This window comes from Blennius ocellaris (assembly GCF_963422515.1).
Source record: "Blennius ocellaris genome assembly, chromosome: 9".
In the NCBI taxonomy this organism is placed as follows: domain Eukaryota; kingdom Metazoa; phylum Chordata; class Actinopteri; order Blenniiformes; family Blenniidae; genus Blennius; species Blennius ocellaris.
In genome coordinates, this window is record NC_137658.1 from 766263 (window position 1) to 782744 (window position 16482).

The following is a 16482-nucleotide window of genomic DNA, read 5'->3' on the forward strand; positions in this document are numbered from 1 at the left end:
TCACATAAAAGAGATGGCACACTTTGCAAGAACATCAAAGACCCACAATCATTGTGCAATAACCACATCAGAGCAATAGAAAAAAAAAAAATCAAGCATGTTGCATAATTCAGATGAGCCTCTCTTCGATCTTTTTTTTCTTTTTTTTTTGGGTGGGGGGGGGGGGGTGGGGGGGGGCAGCCATATGGAATCTCACTACCAAAAATAAAATGATTTTACAATCTGCAAACGCAGGCTTGGACACAGAACATTACTGGCCAGAAGAAAGGCGGCGGCCCCCGCGATGCTTCACTTTGACTCCACGTGGCTTGAAGTGGTCCGGCGGGTCAGGGGGGGTCGGGGGGGGGGGGGGGGGGGGGGGGGGGGGCTGTCTGCATGTCGACTCAGATCAAGGAGCGATAGAAGCTAACCTCTGTCAGGATGCGCCAATGAAATGGAAAATACGTTGGGATCAGAGCTGCAGTAATTCGAAGTGAGACGATCAGTCGATCGTTGATGTGATGTTAGAAATGTGCAATGAGGAGCGTCAACCCGAGGTTATTACATAATCATGAACACATGAAATAGCCAACAGGCTCACCTCTCTAATGAGGTGGTGGTGAATTAAAATCCTACCTCATCACTCCTCCAAGGACAACAAACATTCCAAAGCCCATATTTCCAATCGCTCACCTCTGGTGGTGTGTGTCGAGAAAATCCTTTTGCTCGACTGCAGAACCACCGACGTCCAACGTGAGGCTCGGGGGACAAAATGTGTCCACAAAGACGTATAACGAGGTCTGATACGACCTGGGGAAATGGAAAAATATAAAGATGAACCCATAAAGCAGACTTCTGTCTAGTAAAACGGTGCAGAAGACGGATGCAGTGGAGTCGTAAGAAAACAAAACGCCTGAAGAGGAAACAAGTGGAAAATATCTGGCAGCCGCTCGCCGCACTTCCAACTCAATACGTTTCCCTGGAGCCACAAAATGTACTTATATTTCCATTTAAAGGTAATAAAGCCAACATTACACCGAAAATAAAACAGGTTTGTCTATATTCGATGTTTACTTTGCATGAATGAAGTGAGCACGCCACAATCAAGCATTAGTCGTGTTTTATTGATTTTTGTGGCATTTTTTATTAAAATTTAAAAAAAAAATTTAGGTCTTCTCGCTGTTTTTCCTTGTTCCGAGGCGCGATCTACATTTATGGAGTGACGAGTCACACCTCACCTCTGGACTCATCCGCGCTCTGCCTGCAGCTAAATGACATTAGCGTCACATCCAAAGTGGCAGTTTGTGGAAACATGCTGCAAATATTACACATTCTGAGAGGCGATGGGGCTTCTGGCAACTTTAATGTAAAGAGATACGCCACGACAGGCCGGGCGCAGGAATAAATAACAACATTAAATGCTAGCAGTTTCACCTGAAACTAAGTTTGACTGGAATCAACAGGGAAAGCAGCTGTTTTTACTGAAAGTAAAGGAGAAAACGTTTAAATACTGGAAAAATCTGCTTTTAGTGAAACAGATTAAAAGCCAGGGTTGTGTTGTTGTGTTTTGGCTTTCTGCTGTTGTGTTGTAGGTATTTGTTGTTGTGTTGTAGGTATTTGTCATTGTGTTGTAGGTATCTGTTGTTGTGTTGTAGATATTTGTCGTTGTGTTGTAGGTATTTGTCGTTGTGTTGTAGGTATCTGTCGTTGTGTTGTAGGTATTTGTCGTTGTGTTGTAGGTATCTGTTGTTGTGTTGTAGGTATCTGTCGTTGTGTTGTAGGTATTTGTCATTGTGTTGTAGGTATCTGTTGTTGTGTTGTAGGTATCTGTCATTGTGTTGTAGGTATTTGTCGTTGTGTTGTAGGTATCTGTTGTTGTGTTGTAGATATTTGTCGTTGTGTTGTAGGTATTTGTCGTTGTGTTGTAGGTATCTGTCATTGTGTTGTAGGTATTTGTCGTTGTGTTGTAGGTATCTGTTGTTGTGTTGTAGGTATCTGTCGTTGTGTTGTAGATATTTGTCGTTGTGTTGTAGGTATTTGTTGTGTTGTAGATATTTGTCGTTGTGTTCTAGGTATTTGTCGTTGTGTTCTAGGTATTTGTCGTTGTGTTGTAGGTATCTGTTGTTGTGTTGTAGGTATTTGTTGTTGTGTTCTGCTGTCGGCCACTGTACAATTCCGCTTCAGCGAAAGTTCAGGTTTTGAATGTGTTTGCTTCGTTTGGAGTGGGGAGGATCGTGTGCGCAGAGTTGATAAATAAGACACGTGATTCTATCGGAGACCTTAAAATGACTTTTATATTTAAAACTAAAAGAGGAAGAGTTGGCTGCAGCAAACATCACTTCATCACTTTAAAATTCCAAACATCTGCAGGCTCGTCAGTCACTGACCGCTCCTCTCATCCAGATGTTTCAAACTAACCACAGCACGTGGCGTGAACTGCAGACGTTTCCAGATCACTGTGTGTGTGTGTGTGTGTGTGTGTGTGTGTGTGTGTGTGTGTGTGTACGCGCGTGCAAACAATGACTGATGGAAGAAAATCCAAAAGTCACTAACACACGTGTCGTATTTGTTGTCGGACCTTCATGACCTTCAGTCAGAATCGCACATCCAAACACAAATATCAGGTTTGAACTGTATTTGATTGAACTGTTTATTTGGACTCAATTCGTTCAGACGTAAATAATATTTTTTTTCATTTTTATAAAATCACTTTAAAAGTAAAACTAAATTCTTTTTCACAAAATAAAGATTCGTTTCTGTTGTTCTTTTTCCCTTAAATCTTGCAAATTATGCTAATAAGTGTAGGAGATTCACAACTAGTCCCCAAATGTTTGTGTTTACGAGGAAACATTTCAATCAACTGTAAAGGAGTGTCTGTAGATGATGATACATTGATTTTTATAGCATTTATTTTTCCTATGACCAAATAAAAATGTGCCAGCAACCCACTTTCAGGTCGAAACCCATCAGCTTATAATCACTGATTTATAAGAAATAAAAAATGATATAGTTGTAATAATAAAAAAATAAAGAGAAAATACTGACTCGAAGCTGATAAAAGTGTAAAGAAAGAAGGAAGAAAGAAAACAAAACTGTAAAATTTGCATCACATTTACCATTTGTGTAAAATAATATTACCATAATTGAATTAAAAAAAAATGTTGAGAACAAAAAATTAGGATATGCTCATTTCTATTTGTGTGAATGTGATTTGGTCGTGTTAACCATGTAATTTCTGGACTAAATGTTGTTTTTTTTGGTGGTTTGGCTGATCATGTGTAAGGTGACAGTTGGAGTTAATAGGCTGGGAGGAGCCTCAGGTCTTTACTCCGAACACATTCCGGAATGTTCACCTTGCGTGACGTGACCGACAGCGAGATTCAGGTGGATACGGGGACGGTCGCTTAATGGCAGATAGAAACTTATGTACGGCGGGGAAAGAGTGACTGCGGGGGTTCAAGGACCGGCAGAGTGGAGAAAGAAAAAAAATCATTGCACTTTAATGAGAGGCTTTAAACGTCGGCGGTCAAAACAAAGACGGGGCCTTCTTTTAATCAGTGACTCGCTCAGACCTTGGAGATAACAGGAAAACCACGCGTGCGTTAAAGGTTTGACAATTTACAGTGTGGAGCTTCTGGTCGCCGTTCAGCCGGGCTGAAGAGGGGGGGGGGGGGGGGGGAACAAAGCATTTTGGGGGCTCTGCCCCCCCCCCCCCCATCGCCCAGACGGAGCGAGGAGCTCGTCCCAATTCAGAAATAGCTGCTTGTTATCGTCCCTCTGATCTTCCCAGGGCCGCTGCTCACGCTGGAGACAAGACGGGGAGCCGATCGTCTAGGGGGGGGGGACTGGACGGGCTGGGCTTTTTATCCTGTTTCCACTGAGTGATGAAACTGGGCTAAATGTCTATTCCGAAAACTATTCATCCCGCCAAGGATGACCAGGCCAGTGTGTGTGTGTGTGTGTGTGTGTGTGTGTGTGTGCTCTGCAGGTGTGTATAAACACAAACACATTAGAAATACATCGAGTTCAGACTTCCAACAGTCCAAACGTCTCCAATAGTGTTGTTGTTTTTTTCACCGGGGGGAATAAAATATTAACCACACGGCAAATATTTACAGACGAGGCCAACGACCCCCGGAGAGTCTCAGAAAGCGAAATCATGTGACGCAGAAAAACAAATCTGAAATGATAGAAATGATACGGTTTGTTTTTAAAACGACCTTTGGCTTGAATGTTGTTGTTTTGTGGAAAGTTTTGGGGTGACGAGAACAGAACAGAACAGAACAGAACAAAACAAAACAGAACAGAACAGAACAGTGCAGTACAAAACAAAACAAAACAGGACAGAATAGAATAGAATAGAATAGAACACAACACAACACAACACAACACAGCAGAACAGAACAGAGCAGGATCGAATAGAATAGAATAGAATAGAATAGAATAGAATAGAATAGAATAGAATAGGACAGGACAGGACAGGACAGGACAGGACAGGACAGGACAGGACAGGACAGAACAGAACAGAACAGAACAGAACAGAATAGAATAGAATAGAATAGAATAGAATAGAATAGAATAGAATAGAATAGAATAGAACAGAACAGGACATAATAGAATAGAATAGAATAGAATAGAATAGAATAGAATAGAATAGAATAGAATAGAGTAGAATAGAATAGAATAGAACGGGACATAATAGAATAGAATAGAATAGAATAGAATAGAATAGAATAGAATTGAACGGGACAGAATAGAATAGAATAGAATAGGACAGGACAGGACAGGACAGGACAGGACAGGACAGGACAGAACAGAACAGAACAGAACAGAATAGAATAGAATAGAATAGAATAGAATAGAATAGAATAGAATAGAATAGAATAGAATAGAATAGAGTAGAATAGAATAGAACGGGACATAATAGAATAGAATAGAATAGAATAGAATAGAATAGAATAGAATAGAATAGAATAGAATAGAATAGAATAGAACGGGACATAATAGAATAGAATAGAATAGAATAGAATAGAATAGAATAGAATAGAATAGAATAGAAATACCTCATCAATCCCAATGGGAATTCCGTTAAGAGTATGCAATATGCAATAAAAAAAAATCAAACAAGTCATTTTGTGTCTTAACGTGTCGAAGGATTAATGCACAGAAAGGATGAAATCAACCAAAACACAGCAAACATGCTAGCAGGAGGAGTTCTGGTCTTCTAACCGCAGGAAACACGTTTAAATCACAGTTTTACTGATTAGATGATCGTGAGTCACGAGTTGTTATGAGGAAATGGCGTTTGGGGAAAAAAAAGGACACTATGGAACTGCTTGAGCAGCGACGTAAGAGATCCAGTCCTCTCAGACGCTTATATAACGTGTTGGATATATATGCATAGGAGCAGCGTAAACACTGCAGATACCCTGCGACCGAGACTCTGACATCCAAACAAACATCAGCTGATAACAATCTGCTGTTTGAACGGCGGCCGGGGGCCACACGCTCCACCTTCCAAATCCTGAAGTATATACATATATATATATTTCTATATTAAAAAAAAGAAGAAGAAGATGTGACATCCCCGCTAATGTGACGGATTCCGTCGAGAGTAACGTGCCGTGGCTCTTCTGGTCACGTTACCGCGGCGACCTCTCCTGCTCGGGTGTCAAACAAAGTCCAGAAGTGAAGGTAAACAAGGGGTCGGTGGGACAAACAGAGGCGGGCCGGACGCTTCCCCCGGAGCGCCGGACTGATTGGACGGGGCAAATCTTTAAAAGCCCGCATTGCGTCGGGGACAATTTTAGTAAATATTATTCGAGGAACCAGAAAACGTCTCTGCAGCGTCGAGTCGGGGACAAGTCATGAGTGGCTGTCCGTATTTTGAGAAGAAGCACCTGTACGTCTAAATTTCAGACAAATTTAAGGATTTGGCTTCGTGGCGTATTTTTATTTTCACTATTCGCTAGTTCAGACTCTTTCCATGTAACAGAGGATTTTTTTTGTTCTTTTTTCTCTCTCCATCTGCAGGTTATTCAAAAATAAACCTGCTCAGGCAGAAGAGGATGACGATCCCTCTCAGGTGGGGGTCAACAAGGCCAGCAAAGGAGGAATCAATTACGGAGTCTACCTGCAGGTACACAGCGGCACATTGTTCTCGCTCCCGCCGTCGTTTGAAAGCCTTTGATGTTAAACTTGTGCTTTCCGCCTCCGCCCCGTCCTCAGCTGGACAAACTCATCTCGGCCCAAGTCCTGCAAAGTGAGCTGAAGGGCAACAAGATCCACGATGAACACCTCTTCATTGTCACTCATCAAGGTGAAAAAAAATCTGCCTGCTGCCGTTTGAATCACTTGTCCTTGTCTCGAGGAAACGTAACTGCAGCTTTGATCTTGTATCACTAATAGATGGGCAGATTAGAAGAGGGTTGCATTGACGTGTCCGCCTGCCTGGAATCCAAATATTCATTTAATTTCAGCCGAGAACGACTTTTTAACAATAAAAAAACCCCCAAAAAAACCTCTGCTTACAGCCTCGTGTGCGTTCACCTCGTAACCAGACGTCAAAACGCCACTGAGGCTTCAACCTCTTGTGTTTCATTGCAGCTTATGAACTGTGGTTCAAGCAGATCCTGTTTGAGCTGGACTCGGTGCGACAGATCTTCATCAGCGGACACGTAAGTCACGCCTCTGTGGTGAGAGAGAGAGAAATTCACTGGAGTCACGTACGAAAAGGTTCCTCTCAGGTGGTCGAGGCAGGAAAGAACATTGTGTACCGCAAAACTCAGAAGGAGTCATAACGACTCCTCATTCCTGAACAGCGATTGAAACACAGGCTGTAGAAACCGTCTCGCTTTAATAATCCTCACAACACTCGATTTCTAATTCGACTGTCGAGTTTACCTGCGCGTTGAGCGTCATTGTTCCATCACGCAAAGTGTGATTTGCTGGAATGGAAGGCGCTCAGGCCCAATATCGCCATCTGTCGTACTGTTCAGTCGCTCGTTTTCCAAACTCGTTTCGTCGTCATTTGAAACGGGAGGAGAAGAGAAGTGACAAATAACCAATTCCACCGCTGACGTCTTGTTCTTCCGTCGTCCTGCAGGTCCGAGACGAACGCAACATGCTGAAGGTGAACACCCGAATCCACAGGATCGTCATGATCTTCAGACTCTTGGTCGACCAGTTTGCGGTCCTGGAGACGATGACGGCGCTGGACTTCTTTGACTTCAGGTAAACGACTTAGAACTCCAGCGGACTTTGAACGAGGCGCCGCCGCCGCCGCCGCCGCCGCCCTCCCGGCTCACGTTGCGCTTTGCTCGTGTCACTCGTCCAGGGAATACCTGGCGCCGGCCTCCGGCTTCCAGAGCCTTCAGTTCCGCCTCTTGGAGAACAAAATCGGGGTCCCGGACAACCTGCGGGTTCCCTACAACCGCCGCCACTACAGGGACAACTTCAAAGGTCACGACAGCGAGATGCTGCTGGCCACGGAGCAGGAGCCCACGCTGCTGAAGCTGGTGGAGGTGAGTCCCGGCGCCACGCCGCCGCCACGCCGCAGGGTTCCACCGTGGCTCTGATGACGACCCTCTGCTTTGTCTCTCAGGAGTGGCTGGAGAGGACGCCTGGCTTGGAGGAGGACGGGTTCAATTTCTGGAAAATGCTGGAAATCAATATATTCGACGGTCTGAATCAGGAGAAGGTGAAAATCGAGGTGAGGGACGACGGCGGCGGAAAGCCCAGGCGACCGACGGAGGATACATTTATATTTATGAGTGTGTGCTTTCTCGCCGATTTCCCAAAAAGGAAATGTCAGAGTGCGAGGAAAAGGAGGAGCTGATGGCCGAGCTGGCCAAACAGACGGAGGTCTTCACGTCGCTGTTCGACGAGAAGCGTCACGACCACCTCGTGAGCAAAGGTAAGCCCCATGTGATATAATCTGGATTTTAACATTTTTACCTGCCGGCCGTACAACATCTATGAATAGAAAATGTCTCCTCTGACATTAAGATGAATGTGTCTTTACAAGGTGAGAGGCGACTGTCCTACAAGGCTCTGCAAGGCGCTCTGATGATCTACTTCTACAGGTACGTGCTCCTCTTCTCCGCCTAGACGTCTGGTTGAAAACTGCGCTGGTGCTTGTATTTGCCTTCCATTAATATACGCATACATATTTACCGCCGAGGGCGACTTGACTATATCTGGGTTTGCACACATCATTTCCATATCAGAGACCCTGACAGCCGTCTGCATCATGTGAAACAGTCAAACAAGAAGGGGGGAAGAGGGTTTTAAAGGCTGTATGATCAGGACGAGACATCACGGGGGACTCATTAAGGCTCATACGAAAGTCAAGAAGTTCACGTGGAAGTTACTGGAGGGCGATGGAAGCTGCTCTCGTCTTACAAACTGCTTACAAGCAGCCCGACTCATCCAACCCTCTCCTACCCCTTTTTCTTAGGGAAGAGCCCCGATTCCAGGTTCCCTTCCAGTTGCTCACGTCCCTCATGGACATCGACACCCTGATGACCAAGTGGAGATGTGAGTAGTTTTCCGTACAGTTTCATTGGGGGAAAAGAAAGTTGCTCGACGCTCAACTTTAGTTCCGAAAACTAGACGTGTCTTCTTTGCTAACGCGGCGTCTCCCGTCACCAGACAACCATGTGTGCATGGTCCACCGGATGATCGGCAGCAAGGCCGGGACGGGCGGCTCGTCCGGATACCACTACCTGAGATCCACCGTCAGGTACCTCTCTCACCGTCAACCCGCCCGTCACACGCCGACCCACCGCAAACACATCCCGCATAATTCAGTTCAATTTTCTCAGACTCTTATCTAAATTAACCTGCCACACGGTCACTTCCTCCAAAACGTCTGAAGCTTAATGTAAACTCTATTCAGTGGGGGGATATACTGTATATGTGAGCTGCACTTTAAGCTCCTCTGAAAGTACAACGATAAATCAATGTCCTTGTGTTATTCTACTTTTTTTTTTTTCATTTTTTTTCCATTTAGTGACCGCTACAAAGTGTTTGTGGACTTGTTCAACCTGGCGAATTTCCTGGTGCCTCGCCACTGGGTGCCCAAGATGAATCCCAACGTTCACACCTTCCTGTACATGGCTGAGTGCTGCGACAGCTCCTACTGCAGCAGCGAGGACTCCGACTAGAGCGGCACAAATAACCCCCCTTTCAACACCCCCCCCCTCCCCTCCCTCAACCCCCCCCCCAACGCTCACTTCACAGCAGGTGGAACACATTTCCTTCATGTTTCAGTCCCACGGAGCATCAGGTAGATCTACCTGGGAGAGCGCACAGCGGGAAAAACTCCACTTGCGTCTTGTGAAGCGCTTCATCCAGGCCGGGTGCCACACACACACACACACACACACACACACATACACCTACACACACACATATGCAGCACACACACACACACACACACACACAAATCGCCAGTCTGATGCAGTATCTAAAAAAAAGAAAATCTCATTTTAATGAGAGAAACTATAAAAAGATTTTAGAGCAACAGTGTAATATACTATAATTTGATGTTTTGATAATCGGTTAAAAGGCTCAGGCGGGAATTCAAACGTGTGATGGCATGCGTCGTGCACTGGCAGTGTAAATACATTCAGATATCATGTAAACTTTGTACATTTTGAGCGTCGGCTTGACGGCGGATTAATCTGATGTCGAGTCCCGACGTGCTGCAGACGACTCGTCCCGCTTTTTTTTTTTTTTTTCCTCAATCAAATGAGTTTTCCCCAAAAAAACAAAGGGGGGGGGGGGCCTTTACGAGAGCAAGTGGCCGGAACCCGGCGGGCACGGCACAGCTCCGGGGTGCTTTTACTTTGACTTTAAACTTGAGAGGTCGTTCCAGACTTCTGCCACGCTGCTTCATTGGGAGGAATTGCACTGAAGATGTCAATAAATCTCAACCACTTTAAAGTCGGGATCGAAGAGAGAGAGGGAGAGAGAAAAAGCCCACGAGCATCTGACATGATAAAATATATGTCTGTACATAGTGTTAGTAATATAGCTGTTGTGGTTTGTATAGTATTCTGCGTGTGCAATGTGTCCATGTATAATGTATGTGTGCAGTGATGGATGAAGTCCCCGTACGCACATAAATACTGGGCCACATTACCAGCAACATGTATCTACCTTATGTATTTAAAAAGCATTTTGTACAGTGAGGCTGTTCATGTTCCTGCTGTTTCGCGGCGACGAGTATTTAATGCGAAACACGGGAAGTGATTTATTTGTGAATGTGAGCTGGTTACATTGCAATAAAAACAAAGTGACGAAAAAGCAAAACTGGTGATGGATTCATGCTTCAGCCGCAGAAAACACACGCTGCACATTAACACCAGTGTTCCTCACGGTCCTGTCGGAGGCTGCAACGGAATCTGCAGTACCGGAGAGGAGGAGGAGGAGGAGGAGGAGGAGGAGGAGGAGAAGGAGGGGGAGGAGGAGGCTGAGTTATTCCACCGGGGGCAGTAGTGGACACGACGGTCTACAGACACATGAAATAATAAGCAGTGCAGAAGGTCCCGCCCATTTTGATATAAACAGCCTCGGTTCCCCCTGGTTGTTCCTCCGGAGTTCTGCACTATCTAGTAGGGTCAGTAAGGCTCAGTAGGGTCCAGTAGGGTCCAGTATGGTCCAGTAGGTGGGCTCAGGAGGGTCCAGTAGGGCTCAGTAGGGTCCAGTAGGTAGATCCAGTAGGTTCCAGTAGAGTCCAGTAGGGTCCAGTAGGGCTCAGTAGGGTGCAGTATGGTCCAGTAGGTGGGTTCAGTAGGGTCCAGTCAGGCTCAGTAGGGTCCAGTAGGGCTCAGTAGGGTCCAGTAGGTAGATCCAGTAGGTTCCAGTAGAGTCCAGTAGGGTCCAGTGGGGCTCAGTAGGGCTCAATAGGGTGCAGTATGGTCCAGTAGGTGGGTTCAGTAGGGTGCAGTAGGGTCCAGTAGGGCTCAGTAGGGTGCAGTATGGTCCAGTAGGTGGGTTCAGTAGGGTCCAGTCAGGCTCAGTAGGGTCCAGTAGGGCTCAGTAGGGTCCAGTAGGTAGATCCAATAGGTTCCAGTAGAGTCCAGTAGGGTTCCAGTAGGGCTCAGTAGGGGTGCAGTATGGTCCAGTAGGTGGGTTCAGTAGGGTCCAGTCAGGCTCAGTAGGGTCCAGTAGGGCTCAGTAGGGTCCAGTAGGTAGATCCAGTAGGTTCCAGTAGAGTCCAGTAGGGGTCCAGTAGGGCTCAGTAGGGCTCAATAGGGTGCAGTATGGTCCAGTAGGTGGGTTCAGTAGGGTCCAGTAGGGTCTAGTAGGGCTCAGTTGGGTGCAGTATGGTCCAGTAGGGTCCAGTAGGGTCCAGTAGGGTCTGCTCCCTACGACAGACAACATGCACTTCAGGACTGAATTATTTACAGGGTGAAGGACCACCACTGATACTGTGTGTGTGTGTGTGTGTGTGTGTGTGTGTGTGTGTGTGTGTGTGTGTGTGTGTGTGTGTGTGATGTGTGTGTGTGTGTGTGTGTGTGTGTGTGTGTGTGTGTGTGTCCTGCAGCACTTTTTAGATTCTTATATAATCGTACATATATTCTTGAGTAACCCCCAGAAAGAAGGGAAAAAAGCCCAAATAGGAATAATTCATGTGCGGGAGAGGAAAAAACGCTGGATGTCAGCAGAAACAGACGGCGGATCAGGAGATCTCTGGTTCAGAAGAACCGGCGCTGCAAGTTTCACCTCAAATCCTGGTTGTTTTTCACCCTCTGGTTGGCTGTTATGAAACTGGGTACGTGTCTAAATAAACGGCAGGGCGAGTACATCCTGTACACACGATGACATCACAGATACTCTTTATTTACACACAGGACGAACCGCAAACAACAACAGAAAAATCTCCCACACACACAAATAAGCTGCTGTGCTTTTAATTCTCAGTTTCTTCACACAAAGGAAACAAGTTGGCTGAATGAGGCCCGGCGCTACATTATTTACTAGATTACAAGTTTCTTTTCGGCAGAAAACTTCCGGAGTTTTCCGGCACAGTGAACAAGAAATAAGAGGATTTAGAGATTCAACACGAGCTAAACAGCTGGAGAAGATCACACTTCTCCGTTTACACTCCGGGGGGCGACGCCCCCCTCCGCCGTCCATTACTACTGGGACTCCTTCTTTTTTTTTTACCTCCGTCAGGTTCAAACTGGTCGCCGTACGTTTCTCAGCACAAACACTGGAGGAGATGGGAGGGATGAGTCATGAACGGTGCAGGTGGAGGAGATGGAGGGATGGAGGGATGAGTCTGTGAACGATGAAGGTGGAGGAGATGGAGGGATGAGTCGTGAACGATGAAGGTGTGAGGAGATGGAGGGATAAGTCGTGAATGATGCAGGTGGAGGAGATGGAGGGATGAGTCATGAACAATGCAGATGGAGGAGATGGAGGGATGAGTTGTGAACGGTGAAGATGGAGGGATGAGTTGTGAACGATGGGTGGAGAAGTGGGTGGAGAAGTGGGTGTAGCAGCCCAAATGTTTCTCCTGAAAACATTCCATATAAATTGAGTTCAATAAAAAAATGATCTGAAAGCTGAAAAAATCTTAAATGTGTTGAAAGAAATTGGTGCAAAATAGTAGAAACAAGTCGGAGTTGTTTTGTTTTGCTCAGAGGACGTCCCCTCCGTCCCCTCCGTCCCCTCCGTCCCCTCCGTCCCCTCCGTCCCCTCCTCCACCAGCTGACTCCAGTGGGTGGGAACATGTGGCGCCGTCCTCTGCCTCTAGATGTATAGCCATAGATCCTGACCGGCCAAGCCCGTCTTCCAGAGTCCAGCCCTGCCCACCCGGTGTTTGTCCCGCCGTGCGGCAGCTCGTCCAGCTCGGGGGCGGGAGACGCCCGGCACCGGGCCGTGACCCCTGACCCCGTCCGTCTCCTCGCAGCGGAAACATCTGGGCCAGCAGCTGGATCTGCTCAGTGACCCGGTTCTGCCGCCCTCCGGCTCACTGGAGCTAAATATTAAAACTGGATGAGTGCTTTGTGGACGGAGGCAGAAGAGACATCGGGGGACAAGTGTGACGCTGGACCGCATCGGAAAACACACATTCTCTTTACTTTTTTTTATTCGTCCTCGACAAGAAAAGGCCGTCTGATTTTTCTGATAAGAAAACAAACAAACTATTTCAAGGAAACTGAAGGAGATTTAAAAATAGCCAATCTATCGCCAGTTTCAAGGGTACAAGCAGAATTTCCTGAACAAAATCTGATCCCCAGAAGGAAAAACTCTGTTGTTTGACGCAATCGGAGGCGAATGGTGACCAAGTCGTTGAGCTGCTTTGTCGGGTTCTTCAGGTGAAGGAGTGAATCCGGAACACGAGGAGGGTTAACGTCGACACGGACTCTCGTCCAGAAGCAGCCGGCGCTCTTTGACTCTCGATCCAGAGGGTGTGTCGGCCAAGTCCTCAGACAGTCGGTGAAACGGAGGTTCAGGAATGTTTGGTTCGGGTATTCCTCCTCACAATGATTAACCCTTTCACACCTTTTCAGGTTCTGATCACGTTCTGATCACGTTCACACGGCGGCTCGCGTTTGAAAAAGATCAGAATTGAGCATCGAGACCTGCGGTGTGGGCGGAGCCTAATGCATGTCTTCGGGTGCGTCCACACCAGGAACCTGGTTCACCTGAACCAGATGTTTCTGGCCTGTCGTCCACACGAGGCGGTTTTAGAAACGTGAAAACAGGTTGTTTTTTTAAAACACGGGGTCCCAGAGTGGAGAAATTCTAAAACCCCGGCTAAAACCATACGATCATCTGTGGAAAAACGATTATGCAATCCGCCCCCCTCTGTGATGTCATCAAATAACCACAACAATCAGGGACTACAAGCTCCGGTGGAGCTGCAGAAGCTACTGACGCTAGCAGCAGGAGGAGCGGGGCCATAGACCTATAGAACTAGAAGCTCCTGACGCTAGCAGCAGGAGGAGCGGGGCCATAGACCTATAGAACTAAGAAGCTACTGACGCTAGCAGCAGGAGGAGCGGGGCCATAGACCTATAGATCTAGAAGCTACTGACGCTAGCAGCAGGAGGAGCAGGGCCATAGAGCAATAGAACTAGAAGCTACTGACGCTAGCAGCGGGAGGAGCAGGGCCATAGACCTATAGAACTAGAAGCTACTGACGCTAGCAGCGGGAGGAGCAAAGCCATAGAGCAATAGAACTAGAAGCTACTGACGCTAGCAGCGGGAGGAGCAGGGCCATAGACCTATAGAACTAGAAGCTACTGACGCTAGCAGCAGGAGGAGCAGGGCCATAGACCTATAGAACTAGAAGCTACTGACGCTAGCAGCAGGAGGAGCAGGGCCATAGACCTATAGAACTAGAAGCTACTGACGCTAGCAGCAGGAGGAGCAGGACCATAGACCTATAGAACCAGAAGCTACTGACGCTAGCAGTAGGAGGAGCAGGGCCATAGACCTATAGAACTAGAAGCTACTGACGCTAGCACGCGGGAGGAGCAGGGCCATAGACCTATAGAACCAGAAGCTACTGACGCTAGCAGTAGGAGGAGCAGGGCCATAGAGCTATAGAACTAGAAGCTACCGACGCTAGCAGCAGGAGGAGCCGGGCCATAGACCTATAGAACTAGAAGCTCCTGACGCTAGCAGTAGGAGGAGCAGGGCCGTAGAGCTATAGAACTAGAAGCTACTGACGCTAGCAGCAGGAGGAGCAGGGCCATAGACCTATAGAACTTAGAGTTATATGCAGGTTTATGAGCAGGAATCTACTTCTAAATTTCTGTTTGTGTTTGTCTTCTTCTGCATTTTTGGTGTGTTTGGGTGAGTCACAGCGCCCCTAAAGGCCTGGCAGGTGTACTACATGTGTACTACATGTGTACTACATGTGTACTACATGTGTACTACAGGCCCTGGAGCCTCGAGTTCATAGTGACGTGTGGACAGAATGATTTTTTCTCGTGGTGTGGACGGTTGGGGTTGTGGGAGGAAACGAGACGAAACCCACACAAGAGGAAAGATTCCGACTGAATGAGGATGATGAGGCACTTTCCTGAAGATGAAGCCTGTTTGTGAGATCAATTCCTCCAATTCCTCCAACATTATTTTTCTTGTTTCAAAAAAAAAGAAGCCCGAGTCCCAGAAGGTACCGGCAGCCAGCGCCGCTGCTCGTTGGTGTTAATTTGCATCGTTTTCCAGCTTATGCAGGTTTTTTTTTTTTTTTTTCCAGTATCACCGTCTCAGAAGTACCAGAGGTTTTAAGTAAATACGGCCACAGACTCCCTTCACACACGAGCTGCAGTGACTGATAAGCATCCTGGAAATGATTTACATAACATTTAGCAGGAAAAAAAAAAAAAAAGATCTCAGCGGAATTATGTAAGCAAATCACACGACAAGTTGCAAATCCCAGCGTCACTGAAAACAATCACACTGCTATTTTAGTACGTGGAACATATGCAGATTAGTTACAGGTTAAGGCTGTATTTCAGGGAACTAGGTTAAAAACTAGAGAACATGCAGGAATGTTCCAAAACTCTGACTGCGACAACTTCAAACATTAACACTGGGAGAACCACCAGGTTATTATGGTGACTGTCAAATAAAACCACCAAGTTGGATATAATGGTGACTGTCAAAATAAAACCACCAAGTTGGATTATAATGGTGACTGTCAAAATAAAACTACCAAGTTACATTGTTGTTAGGATGACTGTCAAAATAAAACCACCAAGTTGGATTATTATGGTGACTGTCAAAATAAAACTACCAAGTTGTATTGTTGTTAGGATGACTGTCAAAATAAAACTACCAAGTTGTATTGTTGTTAGGATGACTGTCAAAATCAAACCACCAAGTTGGGTTATTATGGTGACTTTCAAAATAAAACCACCAAGTTGGGTTATTATGGTGACTGTCAAAATAAAACCACCAAGTTGGATTATTATGGTGACTGTCAAAATAAAACCACCAAGTTGGATTATTATGGTGACTGTCAAAATTAAACCACCAAGTTGGATTATTATGGTGACTGTCAAAATAAAACCACCAAGTTGGGTTATTATGGTGACTGTCAAAATAAAACCACCAAGTTGGATTGTTATAACAGTAACTGGCAAAATAAAACCACCAAGTTGGATTGTTATGGTGACTGTCAAAATAAAACCAACAAGTTGGATTGTTATAACAGTGACTGTCAAAATAAAACCACCAAGTTGGATTGTTGTTAGCATGACTGTCAAAATAAAATCACCAAGTTGGATTGTTATGACAGTGACTGTCAAAATAAAAGTACCAAGTCCGAGGAGAACATGGACTGGGAGTCATGATCGTCTCTACTGAGCATGTGCAGAACGTGCTCCCATTGTCAAAGAGGAACCCTGAGCGTTTCCCTTGTTTCCATGGAGACGGAGCATTTTCAAAAAGTTGCGTTTTCAGTAGCTATTGGTGTCAAACGGCCCTGATGACGTCACTGAAATACAACCTGCTGTTTTTAAGTGACGAGCA

The 16482-nt window shown here is 46.0% G+C and overlaps 1 protein-coding gene across 1 annotated transcript; it reads left to right on the top strand.

The window, feature by feature from the left end:
* Window positions 1-5846: 5846 nt before the first annotated feature.
* On the top strand, window positions 5847-9146 carry tdo2a (tryptophan 2,3-dioxygenase a; the record flags this gene model as incomplete). The annotated part of the gene is made up of 12 exons (XM_080501806.1): window positions 5847-5881; window positions 6013-6118; window positions 6208-6298; window positions 6586-6656; window positions 7085-7212; window positions 7316-7502; window positions 7583-7690; window positions 7783-7894; window positions 8006-8063; window positions 8438-8517; window positions 8632-8722; window positions 8993-9146. 12 exons carry the CDS (start codon window positions 5847-5849, stop codon window positions 9144-9146), a joined length of 1221 nt encoding a protein of 406 aa, XP_080357932.1.
* Window positions 9147-16482: the final 7336 nt, after the last annotated feature.